The 12,955-nt window shown below is 43.0% G+C and overlaps 2 protein-coding genes across 2 annotated transcripts in view; one reads left to right on the top strand and one right to left on the bottom strand.

Annotated features, from left to right (window-relative positions):
* Nucleotides 1–1,915: 1,915 nt before the first annotated feature.
* On the bottom strand, nt 1,916–8,106 carry T265_13413 (hypothetical protein; the record flags this gene model as incomplete). Its single annotated transcript, XM_009168767.1, has 3 exons — nt 1,916–3,240; nt 7,109–7,758; nt 7,844–8,106. Coding segments are annotated over 3 exons (2,238 nt in total), but the record flags the coding sequence as incomplete, so codon positions are not given.
* T265_04101 (hypothetical protein) overlaps nt 4,418–12,955 on the top strand; it is a gene marked incomplete at both ends in the record, with an annotated part of 13,071 nt that continues 4,533 nt past the window's right edge. Inside the window, 2 exons of the mRNA XM_009168747.1 lie at nt 4,418–4,610; nt 5,156–5,290. Coding sequence (XP_009167011.1) covers nt 4,418–4,610; nt 5,156–5,290 — 328 coding nt within the window. The remainder of the gene's footprint in view (nt 4,611–5,155; nt 5,291–12,955) is intronic.

Genomic DNA, 12,955 nt, shown 5'->3' with positions numbered 1-12,955 from the left:
ATTGCTATCGAATCAACCAGACAGGATACAATCCCCTGAAAACTCGATTAAGGTTCACCTAATCACTGCCTTACTTCTCATTCATACCAGACAATTGTGGACTAGCGTAGTGTTAGCAGAGTATCTTGCTCCAACGAATTTTAGAAAGAAATTTGTTTGTCAAACCTGAAATCTGTATAACGTTGCCTAAGATCAACCTTTTTCTATGATCTTACCAGTCGTATTATAAAAGATTATCGATTTTACACAGATTCATGTCAGTCGAGGATAGAAACGGAGGGACGAGTCACCTTAATCAACTGTTCAAGGTCAACCTAAGGCAAATAACAACCAGACAGCTTAAATTTGCCAGATCGATGATTGCCATCACTGCATTTGGGGCGTGTTATGCAACTGCAATACCAATTATGTATTGATCAGAAAAGATACGATGAAGCATCGAATTATAATTCCAAATTTTTCAGGTTCTAATGGTTTGTTTTCACGACAAAACAGCCTTTTTTGGTTATCCACGGGGGTCAATTTTTTCTGGTCAGCACAAAAATAACTATCACGTGATCCTCACGTCAACAGGACCTGATAAGCACTATCCAGATTGACCTTGAGAATAAATCAGTAAAAGTAATCATCAGAGGAATCTGTCCGAATAGGATGAGAATTTTGCCGGTTCTGGACATCATCAAATAACTCGTGTGCTCTATGAAACTCATGACAGAGCAATTTCCAAGCTACTAATCGAATGAAGCTGCCTCGAAGAGGAGACATTTCAACATTGCCCGTGAAAGGTACTGTGCTGATCCTTGATAGCAATATTCCTTGGTAATTGTTAGTTTTTCAGGGATGCCATATAAAGATTAATTAAAATCCACAGAAAATAATACGATCTCGTTGAACGGGGTTTCTCGACCCAAGGGTTGACGACAAGTGGACTATAGCTGTCATCCATAAGGAGAAGAACCGTCTGTGGCGGTTTAAACTTCGAACTTATCGACCGGAAAGAGGTAGGACTATGTTAGGTGTACTAAATGAGCCATGTTAAAGAGGCATTAACACTGTATGGTAAACAGGGACTTGACTGTTGTTTATTGATATATGTAAGATGCTTCAAGGCGATTAGATTTATTTTATTTGCTTCTCCTTTTGGGAGATAGCCGAATCTGAAAAGAAAACGTGCAGACCCAATGTGACCACCTGATAAGAATGCAGCTCCTTTTGAAATAGAGTATTGGGATCTTTTTCGTAAGATGTACACGTCGAGACACTTGTGTGCATGGGGAACATCCGTTGCAGGGGTATATCAAAAAATCAATATTTTAAACTTTCCCTATAACTCGCCTTCTCAAATTTGTTGGCGACGAGGAATGAAAGTGAGAATTAATCCAAATGGAAAGGGAATTATTGAAGGACAAATGGGGTTTGAACCTCTGACAGTGCTTCATCAGTTCGAAGATGTGTGCAATTATGGCCATACAACCATAATACTACAGCAATAATGATGCGGAATTCGAATATGAACAAGAAAATGAATAATAAGTATATAAGATCAATGTGATGATCAAGGATTTTCACTAGCCATTTTGATTTACCCTGTTGCCCGAACAAGAAGAACTGAACTATTTGTTTCCAGTTGATAAGATGCACAAATGTTGTTGATTAACTTTTTGCCGCCAGAAAATTGGAAACACGCATCAATCGTTGGCGCCAGTACTAGATGAAAAATGGGTAGCCACATCCTACAGCTTATGAGGTCTGTGTAGTAGTGAAGCAACGATTTTTCTTTGGAATAAGGACAGTCAAACTGGATGAATGTATGTTCGAAGCTTCCGGATGGAACCAGGTGACTGTCACGCATTTTCCATTGGTGCATCGATTCCCAGAAGAAGCTGTAGTCTGATTGGCTAACTCACTCACGTGATCAAGGCGCGATCGAATGACCGGTGGGTAGGTAGGGATTGGCTAAATTGTGCGGCGAACAGAAATCAGGTGGTAATCCGTCTGACTGGTAATCACACTGACCTGGATAGCTGTTCATTTTGGGGTGATTTAGATCAAGTCTGTCGCCACCGAACCGGAAGTAGTCCGTTGAAGTTGATAAATCCTTTTCTGACTGTGGTGAGAAGAATGGGAAATCATGGGGTTGTGGATAGACGGTAGGACCATTTTCCGAAGTTCGTGTAGGCTTTGTCACCGAAAGAATATCGGAGCTATTCTGTGCACTGTACATCAAGTGTGAAGGAACTGACGGTGGTGGAGTCAGGGCTTGTGGTTGTTGTTCGCCTCTTGTTTCAGTATTCAAAAGATTAGATTGAGCAACACGGCGAAATTTACTGCTCCACGAAGGAGGTAATGGGCAATTCAGAAATCCACCGTGAGAGTCTCCTTGGGAACTACTGAAGTGTGGCATGTTGTTTGAGTTCCAAGACTCGGTCAAACCACCAAAGATTGAACTAACAGGGTCCGACCTCCCGATGTTGGAATTAGGAGATAGTAAGGATGTGGCGGAAAATGAAGGAGTGTAAAATGTATGCAGCTGAGAGATGTTAGACAACGGGTTATTAGGAACTTGATCTGTGGGGTATTGTGCAGAGAGCGAGGTGTGGGTGGGTGGATTATCACTTGAGGAAAGAGGACAAGATAATCCGATCATATTCGAGGCTAAATACTGGGAATAATGTTGTGCATGGTTAAGCAGAGCGGGAGGATAATTTCCGGAAATCGATGGGACGATTTTTCCAGAAAAGTCCTGAACTGTTGTCAATTCTGTTTCGGCGCTTGAAGATTGTGGTCGAAGTATGGTTGTGCCTGCATTCAACAACTCTTTATCACCGGAGTTGTACACAGTCCGACTAGGTTCGCTAAATTGAGAAAGGCGTCCGTTCGTTGTGAAGCTCTCAGCTACTGGGGCGTTTGACACAGGACATACAATTTCCAAGGTTGCACTCGTCACCCCCGAATGCTGCTTCAATGGTTTATGTGGCAGACCCAATGAAACGTTGGGTTTTGTGTCGTTAGGCTTCACCGTTCCAGGTGAGTTTCTTTCCCCCGAGCCGGAGTTCCTAGATCCTCTATAGGTAGCGGCGTGATCGATGATGCCATCAGATTTGTTCTGATGTCCATGAATTGGTCTAAGAGATTCACATTGATTGTAAGAGGATTCCATTGTCTCCACCCGATTGCTGATTGCATAATCCCTCGAGGCTACAAAGATAATGATAGTGAAATTGGTGTATTTGCATGTTTCTGTGAAATTCGTATTCAAAACATTCGTTAGCACCATTATGTTGCGTATTACGTAATGTCGTGCTACACCTTTCAGCCTCCTTTTGAGAAAGCTCTGTGCTATTTCCAATAGACCTTATTCCCTCAGAAACATATACAAATGTATACAAAGATCCTTCTGAAAAAAGGGCCAGCTTCAAACATAGTCCATGACAAGCGTTTTCCGTCTGATTTCTATGGGTTTACGTAACCCTCGAAAATTTTCTGAAGGAACCCACTGAAACCCTCATCCTTCCCCCTGGAACTCGTAGTAAGGAAGCCGTCAAACATCTGGGCCAAAGATATCAGCTGCCGATTGGACGCTGAGTCAGTCAGTCGGTACATCGTCGCCGGCGATGATGAGTGTTCAGACATTCCATAGAAGCACAATCGATGATAATGGGTGTTGACCCAAAGCCGATCGGACAACGTGGATCAAGGTCGAAAGTGCACCTTACATAGCGTGAGGCCCCTAGTAACTTTTGCACTCGCTTGTTCGCAATGAGGCTGTTGTGTGCCTGTTGGCAAATCTTTTCCCAACACCAAGACACTGGAGTGGGGATAGCAGTTTTTTACTACAGCTTTGCACTTTACAGAAAGCGAGCACTGTGATGTTGGGAGAAATACATTATGCCCTTAGGAAATTTCACTCCCTAGGACAGCTACTGCTGTGGCCTCTCTTTGGATGAATTGGCTCCATATGGTCATCGTGAGTCGTGCTCCGGCTGGCGGTACCTTTTGAACGACATTGCCGAGCCAACAAGCATTGGTACAGCGCGCAAATTCCTCGTGAAACCATATGGCTGTTCAAAACGTTTTTGGCTTCCTTCCTTCCTTCAGATTCATGGCCGCTATCTGCCTATTAAGATGACATCAGTAATGGTCATTCTCATTTCACCCTTCTTGGTCACTCGCTCTTCTATCAAAGTAATTAAAGTGAAATAGAAAACGCTTTTTTAATTCCTGAACTATTTTGTTCTCTTTCCAGTTCTGCGGACGGAAGAATTGAAAATTGCTACGGAGTAAGTAGACACTGGTTCTCTGTTTCCACCATCTTGAGGAGAAAAAGGTGGTCGGTTGTCTTTTGTGAACCAACAGATTCACGAATCTGTAAATCCATTGGAGGGAAACTTTCCATATTTTGTGCTCAGGGTGCAACATGGACACCTCTTTGCAAGCTGTCACCTCTCCCGAGGTAGTTCAATGGTTAAGGCACCAGCTTACGGGCCGAAAGGTGCGCGGTTTGAACCCAACCTCATCATCTGGACTCCTCATGTCTAGGCTTGGACAACCTGGAAGTATCCCACTCATGGTGGATCCTTCCGTTAGCATGGCAGCTTTGCACCAAGAGGGTGCTACATCTGAACGACGATTCTCCCCCTTTTAATGTAGGGTCTAATTTCACGAGTTTGCTATATTACTACTTCGCGTAACACCCATAACTTCCAAGAAAGTGAACACTAATATGCCGTGCAATAGAAAAGGGCTTACTGAAAATTAACTAACAGTGTAAAGTCACTGTTTTCCAAGACGAATGCACTTCATCCGGACACACAGCTCATTAATTGCAGTCAACTGATTGCAAAGCACTCGCTACATAAATAGTAGCGCTTTTGTTTCATGAACATATTTCTGCTGTTGTTCCAGCCAGTCAGATAAAATCGTTACATATCGTTACATAGCTCATTTTCATCAACAACTTGGAACGGTAACCCTCTCGCCACACCTACCAATACTTCTGTCGTATACGGAAATTGCGCCACTGTACTACCCGGTACGTACCCTGAGTCCGATGATGGTGGCAAACCCGTCGAAATTAGAAGAGGTATGTAAACTAATAGTACATATGGTTACCAGCGGTTAAGGTACTCCTGTTTTTACGCACCATTTATATCAGCCACTGCCTCCAATGCGCAGCTATCTACTCCACATCCCCAAATCGTGGGCGAACGAAAATGTGGCAGCTATAACTACTGTACGACAAGCACTCGGTTCTTACAGCTTATAATGGTGGTGATGATGATCTCACCGAGTGATGTTTCGACAACTTGATTGAGAATTAAACTTTTTGTGAATGTCATATGCAACTCTAGTGCTACCAGTTTCTTCTACAAGGACACTCCTGACGCTTCTCCGCTTGCCCTGTTGGCTTAATTTGTATCCTTCGGTTTCGCCGCTTCATTGAATAAGGACTTTGGGTCTTCGCTTGGAATCTAGACTAATCTAGACTTGGTACACTGTGAGGTTCGACCCATAACCCATTCCTGTGATTGCTCTCCCAGTTCAGACTGTTTCAGACCATGTTACTTCAAACGGACAAGCGCTGTGTAATTTGTGATACGACTATCTATCTGGGTATTTTTTGGTGCGTGCCATTCTACATGGCTAAGCTGTCCACATCGGTTGCATTCTCCGCTGAGCAAAAACTTGAGTCTGTCTTGACTAGAAACACAGAAAAGCGATAATTTTTAAAAGATATTTCCGATGGCTAATCGTCATGAGACCAACCGAAATAACTCAAGAGGTGGCGGGATTAATCTATAGAATACAAATCGACATTACGTCGCAACTGGGGAAAACCGTTTTTTTTTCATATTTGTGTTGTCATATTTGTGTTGAGCATAAGTGAGCTCATAACTGCAAGTTAATTTACAGAAATTGAGTAGTGAATTTCATCCAACTGTTTGACCGATGGGCTAATGAATACATATCAACACGCAACGTCATTTGGACAACAGAATGTCAAATAGGTGGACAGACTTTTCGTACAAGTAATTTTTTTTCCGAAAAATCGCAGTATTTGCACTGAACCTACAATGATTCGAAAGTTAAAGTCATCTATCGGGATTGTCTGCTTGAAGATGGGTTGAGTTCAGATGGGACCAGCCATGCACACTCATACACAACCTTGATAGGAGTTTGGGGGCACCGTTCGAAAATTCGATGCTAGAAAAATGCCCGTTTCCGAGAAGGTGAAGCAAACTGAGCTCCGATCCAGGATTAAAATCGCCATAACATACCGCAAAAAATGCAGGCACGTCTGAATAACCAACTTTCTCAACTTTCCTTCTAGGGTCTCAGTTACCCAGTTTAGTAGAGATGGTGAGGTTCGGTTCGAATCCAGAAAAACGCTGAAAGGCACGTCAGCCACGGCAAACCCCATAACGGTTCAAAAATCACTCCAAACATCAGTCGATGCGTACCCGAAACAAGGTCACAAAGATTTCAGACCCTTCAAAGGAGCTTTACAGTATGCCTGAAGGCTCTTGCTCTTTTCTCGGATAGTGGGGAATCAGAGTATACTTTGTGGGATATTTCGTCCTGTAAGTGAAGCTACTCTGCGCTGAAAAGCTGAGAAACACCTTGCAGCCGTTTCATTCTTACTAAAAATTATCAGTAGTATGCTCTTCACAAAACTCCACTCGGGAGTTTTGAGCCCTCCACGTCTCGACCAGTAGTACGATGAATTAACCGTTCGGCCATCAACACTCGATCACCACTTGGACTCATCACTTGGTGTGAATCCAGTGATGAGCGGCCCTGTATCCTGATCAAGTGCGAGTTAATTGCACTGCTCGTCAGCCGCCCGTAGTCAAACATCATCTGTTAGTCGGGAGATTAACAGTTCACATCACCCTGGAGTTTCCTGAGAGGACTCCTACAAGAGCTAAAGCAGCTCTACGGTGTTTCTCAACTTTTCAGCACAGCTTTACTTCACTGGCAGACCAAAAATCTCAACTGGTAGTAGATTTCCACCGATTTTAAACCTACAACTAACTTTCCAAATCGGAATTTGAGAAACGACAGAAATATACTGAAAAAGTAGGGTGAATTATGGTTTGCCACTTACTTAGAGACAGTCTATCGCATTCTCTACGATCTTTCATGGATTGGTCATCCTGGGATGGATAGTTCCGGTGGGAAAGATCCAACTCCGAGGAAGGAATATCCCCAACACCGCTCAGCTGTAGTCTTGCAGGTGAGGAACAACTGTAGCCCATGGAATCACCTTCTGGAATTGTCACTCTTCGCAGACCGGATCGAGTAGGTTGTTCAGTGTTTCCAACGAAATTTGCTGAATGTTTTCTCAGTTTTGTCGGATCAAATGATATTTGGTTCTCCCGTGAAAACTGAGGACCCGAATTGTAGTCCCACGCTGCACGGTCTGGTTCCAGCTTTGGTCGATCGATTGTTTGGAAGCTAGTCGGCGAACTGTAACGACCGGGATGTGTGGGCGTTCCTAGGTCCATGGTCGAGCCGAGGGATTTAGAAGATATTGGATGGTTCATTGTCTCTTTTGTCTTCATTTCTGCAGCATCAGAGCTTCCGTGCAACCGGTTTGTTCCATCCCTCGAATACGCCACCATACTGGATGAAGAACTTGGCGTACAGTTACTGGTATTGCATGTCGCACTGGCAGTGGACGCCAGTCCGGCAGCTACTGGATGAATAGCCGCCGCTGCTACCAAACTGGCTGGCCAGAAGCGATTGTTCGATGGCCTAAGAGAGAACACAGCGTCCAAAGTTAGTCACTGAATACACAATACAAACAGTGCTCAAACCAAATACTGCACAAACTACTCACCTGCTAGTGGCAGCCTTTTTCTTTCGGTTAATCACGTGCCCGTCTCCAGATCCAAGTCCGTCGCTCATACTGAGATTGCTACTCTCTGTGTTTCCGTCACTACCGTTGCTACAGTGGTTGCCCAATGGGACGAAATTTGATGCATCTAACATTGGTTGAAGAATTCTGCGTCTTGCGTTGATGAACCAGTTGTTAACCTGCAGTAGGGTCAGGTTTGTCTGTGTTGCAATTTGACGCTTCTCATCTTCCGTTGGATAAGGGTGCTGTAAAAAAGACCATTTGTTTGAATGAACTGAAGGTCGAAGAGATTTCAGCAGCCTTATAGGTTATTTCCTCTCAGGAAAATACTTCGATGTCTCGTAACAACTGTAACACGAAGTGGCTGAAAAATATCACACCGCTGTGTGTCAGCTGAGTCTACCGTTTGGTCCAAATCGGTATGCAAGTGAGCGTACTTGGCAAAAGTCACTCAGTGATTCAGTCGTAATTCAATGCTGCGGTTCATCGAACATACAACTGGTGACGTTCAAGCTGGTAGCCAAATCAAGTCACGTGAAGCAGTATGCACCAAAATAGTGAGTTTTCAAACGAGAACACCAGCAATTGTGTTGGAATTTAGTGAATGCGGATGAGTATGGAAGAACATGATGACTCTTCAGAGAGAACAGTTGCTTCAAAGGTTGTCCTCTAAAGTGACAACCTAACAAGTAGCCAGGATAGGTTGAATTAAGACCGTAAGTTTATATTTGAGGACGCAAAAGCCTCAAACTCAGGCACGCATTTTTTGTAAAAAGTTTTCCGGAAAGATTGTCATGCGAGAAATGAAGCAAAATACCTGTGAATAATCAGTTTGACCAGGTTGACTCTGATGAGCTCACAAAGATCCCATTAGATTTTAAACTACTCAACAAGCGGAAAAAGGGGAAACTCAGTACAGTCAGAAGAAAGTACCACGGGGAGTCCCATCCACGGGGGGGAGGACTTAGATGATTCAATAGAGCTGTATTTTCAAAGAAACCAACTACTGGTTCAGCTTATCAGTCTGAATCTGTTTTTGTAATTTTTCGGTGCGATTTTTTTCCTTTCCGCCCACCATCTATGTTACTGATTACAGATGGGGTCCTGACGTCTTTGCTGTACTTCGAGACCATCGGTTAGGCTTTGGAACACCGCATAATCTGAGATATTTCGGTGCGTCTAGAGTAGCCCGACCGTCCTGAGGTATGGACGATTCACATCATCCAGGGCTTCGATTAGCTTCCTTAAAACTTAACTACTCATTAGTAGCACATATTCAGCAGCGTTCTGTCGATAACCGTCGGTGTTGAGCAATTTAGTCAACCTTGCGCCGAGCTAGAGTTAGCTTCGGATTCGAATGAATCTTAAATTTATTATGTTAGTTTGGAAATAATAGTGAGAAAACTTGAGTAGGATGTCTTAATGGAGTAAATTCGTGGTCGGCAAGCTTTATTCGACCTTCCCCCGTTGAGTGCTTCCAGTAATCTATCAGAGTACTTGGTAGAAGCAAAGCAATCACGGTACGGAATACTTGAAGTTTTGGGTGATTCTGATCTAATTTCACTTGCCAGCTAAATGGAGTTGGGCTGAGCCATACTCATGCAAATTTCCCGGACATAATTAATGATCATCCCTAGCTGAACGCAGTATTTTTAGACTGCACTGTGAAAAAGGAGGTTTATCTGATGGGATTGATTGAAAGCTCGGGACGTGAGTTCCGTACGTGCTCGTTTTGATGCATACAAAACAGAATAGCTGCACCAAAACGGAAGGATTGTTCTAGCACGAGTGATGTGACTAGAAATCCTATCATCTTCAACCAGATATATCTATGTGGTGTTTTTTGTGATGTCATGCTACGATGATGATAATGATGAAAATGATGATGATGATGATTGATGACGATGATGATGATGGTTTTTGTGGTAGTAATCCCTAGGGTGGTACGTCGAAAAAAGGCCTTTGTAAAGCAGTTCATCTATCGTTGGCAGATTGTAAGTGAACCTAATGGGAAAATAGACCGTATCTAGCCGAGGATATTTTAACTTTTTCGTCGAGGGACACTATCCAAAGGATGATTCTATAACATGCAACGGCGAAAAACTGTGGATGACTGGACATTCAGGTAGGGTGCCCAAGTTGTGCTAAGCCCCTTAAATCATCAAACTGCCAAGTACTAAGATTAAGATTGCTATTGAAACTCTTTGAGGCTGGATAGAACATACTGCTTTTAAGGTTGCTGAAACCTGCCAGGCTTATTGAAAAATTCCTTTATGTCTTAAAATGTAAGAAATATAAACCTGGACAGGAATCCCAAGCGGAACAAAAGAAACCCAAATTGGCATACTTCCTGTGTTTTCAGGGTGAGACGTGTGAGAGATCTTACAAATAGCTTTATCACCTTCACTGTACGAAAAGACCGGCAAAGTGCTAAAGAAAGGAACTGAAACGCCAGGTTCCTAAGGTTGCTGAAACCTGCCAGGCTTATTGAAAAATTCCTTTATGTCTTAAAATGTAAGAAATATAAACCTGGACAGGAATCCCAAGCGGAACAAAAGAAACCCAAATTGGCATACTTCCTGTGTTTTCAGGGTGAGAAGTGTGAGAGGCGATCTTACAAATAGCTTTATCACCTTCACTGTACGAAAAGACCGGCAAAATGCTGAAGAAAGAAACTGAAACACCAGGTTCCGCACAGTGGGGTAACGATATTTCGGCACTTTTATCATTATATCGTAACGAAAATTGTCCTAAATCTAACGTTTTCCGCTTGAACAACCATGTATCGTTGTCATTGGGCACACTTTTCTACAACAGGTACTTACTGCAGACGCACACACTTACCCCGAATCCATGACACATATCAGCACAAGGATACTCATTTGACTTTCGCTAAGTATCCTAAGTATCCTACTACAAGGAGCTTGATCAATCTGGACCGATCGATCGGGCTAAGGATAATCAATTAGTGTGTAGAGACGACTGGGTAAACGTGGCTTTTAAATGAGCAATTCAGGTTAAATGTTAATTGAAAGCGGTTTCTTGTGGCAGTTCACTCACCCTTCACTTCACTGCACTTCACTTCGAGATGGCTCAAGTGGTGGTTCGAACCTCTGTCTCTCGATTTCCCCTGTCTAGGCTTGGGCAACCTGACAGTATCCCAGCCCTCGTGCCTCCTTTGGGTTGCATGGCATGGCAGCACCGAAAGGGCGCTAAAGCTGAACGATTACTTCACTTCACTTCACTTCACTTCACTTCACTTCACTTCACTTCACTTCACTTCACTTCACTTCACTTCACTTCACTTCACTTCACTTCACTTCACTTCACTTCACTTCACTTCACTTCACTTCACTTCACTTCACTTCACTTCACTTCACTTCACTTCACTTCACTTCACTTCACTTCACTTCACTTCACTTCACTTCACTTCACTTCACTTCACTTCACTTCACTTCACTTCACTTCACTTCACTTCACTTCACTTCACTTCACTTCACTTCACTTCACTTCACTTCACTTCACTTCACTTCACTTCACTTCACTTCACTTCACTTCACTTCACTTCACTTCACTTCACTTCACTTCACTTCACTTCACTTCACTTCACTTCACTTCACTTCACTTCACTTCACTTCACTTCACTTCACTTCACTTCACTTCACTTCACTTCACTTCACTTCACTTCACTTCACTTCACTTCACTTCACTTCACTTCACTTCACTTCACTTCACTTCACTTCACTTCACTTCACTTCACTTCACTTCACTTCACTTCACTTCACTTCACTTCACTTCACTTCACTTCACTTCACTCTCTTGGTGAATCAACATGCAATACATAGTACTACTTCACATCAGTATGCTTCTTCAATCTTCCGGCCAGTCGACCTAGATTTGATCAAATATGGTCACAGCTGGGTAGCTAGAAGTGATAATCCATAACCCAATCATCCAAAAACCCGGTCACACATCTATTCAACCTAAAAATGGTGATCAATCAGACTGGTAATCCGAGAATCGCAAGTAAATTCCTCTGTCAGAATGACTGGAATAGTCATGCTTCCTCCAGCATGCGGATGCCTAAAGTTTGTGGTTACGTTAGTTTAAAAGAACACCTCTTTGCTGCCAACCTTCGTTCTCTGAGTATCTTTGGACGCCCGCTTTTACTCTGGGTTTTTGTAGATTTCTTGTACCAACACACCAGTTTGCTGCACCAGGTCTTTATGCCTAAAACAACAGTTTAATACGATAAAAATGAATGAACATCAGAGGTTAGGAAGAGACCGTCATTTGCACAGTTATTTTTGCCCTGACCTTCGATTTCTGGAGAGTAGACACATGATTGGCCGAAAAGAAAGACTTCGTCTTGACTTGACATAACATATTACTTATGAGGATTTTGAAATCGCTTTCAAGAAATAGCAGTTCGATTGAGTCTGTCGTTAAAACAAAGAATTTTTCAAATGTATGTGCAGTGTCTTGTCAAAGCCTTTGTTTCATTGACTGAAAGTATGGCCGGTCCAGAAGAATAACTGGGCTGAGGTAGTACACTACTCGTAAAGTTGCCGAAAACACTTCGACAGCCCACGACCGGGTTCGCCCTTCTTGAAGCCCATCAGATAAGCGCAGCCCCCGAGGTTCCACCATATTTACGTTCTACTTGAACACAAATCGTACAAAATCAGCAAAATAATGGCGAAAACGGTCGTGGGCTGTCGAAGAGTTTTCGGCAACCTTATGAGTAGTGTATTACGTCTATACATGTATCGCGGTATCTCGAATATCGTACCAACTGAAACATGAAGCGGCCTGGTGTAGCGCATTCAATTGCTATGATTGATCACGAATATTTATGCAGTGATTGGTCAGGCCACTTCTACTTTTTTATTTAGTTCGTGTCTTGAAGATGTTGAGACCGCTGATGAGTCTCGATCATTCAATTTACTTATATAACCTCCAGTAAGTTTTTAAGTAGTGCATCCGATGTTGCTACATATGATATGGACTGTGCGGCTTTGATCCCGCATACGAAAAGTTGCGGGGAAAGGAATTCCTTGTTTTTGATGCAACTAATAAGGGACAACTGGTGAA

This window comes from Opisthorchis viverrini, assembly GCF_000715545.1.
Source record: "Opisthorchis viverrini unplaced genomic scaffold opera_v5_64, whole genome shotgun sequence".
Lineage (NCBI taxonomy): Eukaryota > Metazoa > Platyhelminthes > Trematoda > Opisthorchiida > Opisthorchiidae > Opisthorchis > Opisthorchis viverrini.
This window is presented reverse-complemented; position numbering and strand designations above follow the sequence as displayed.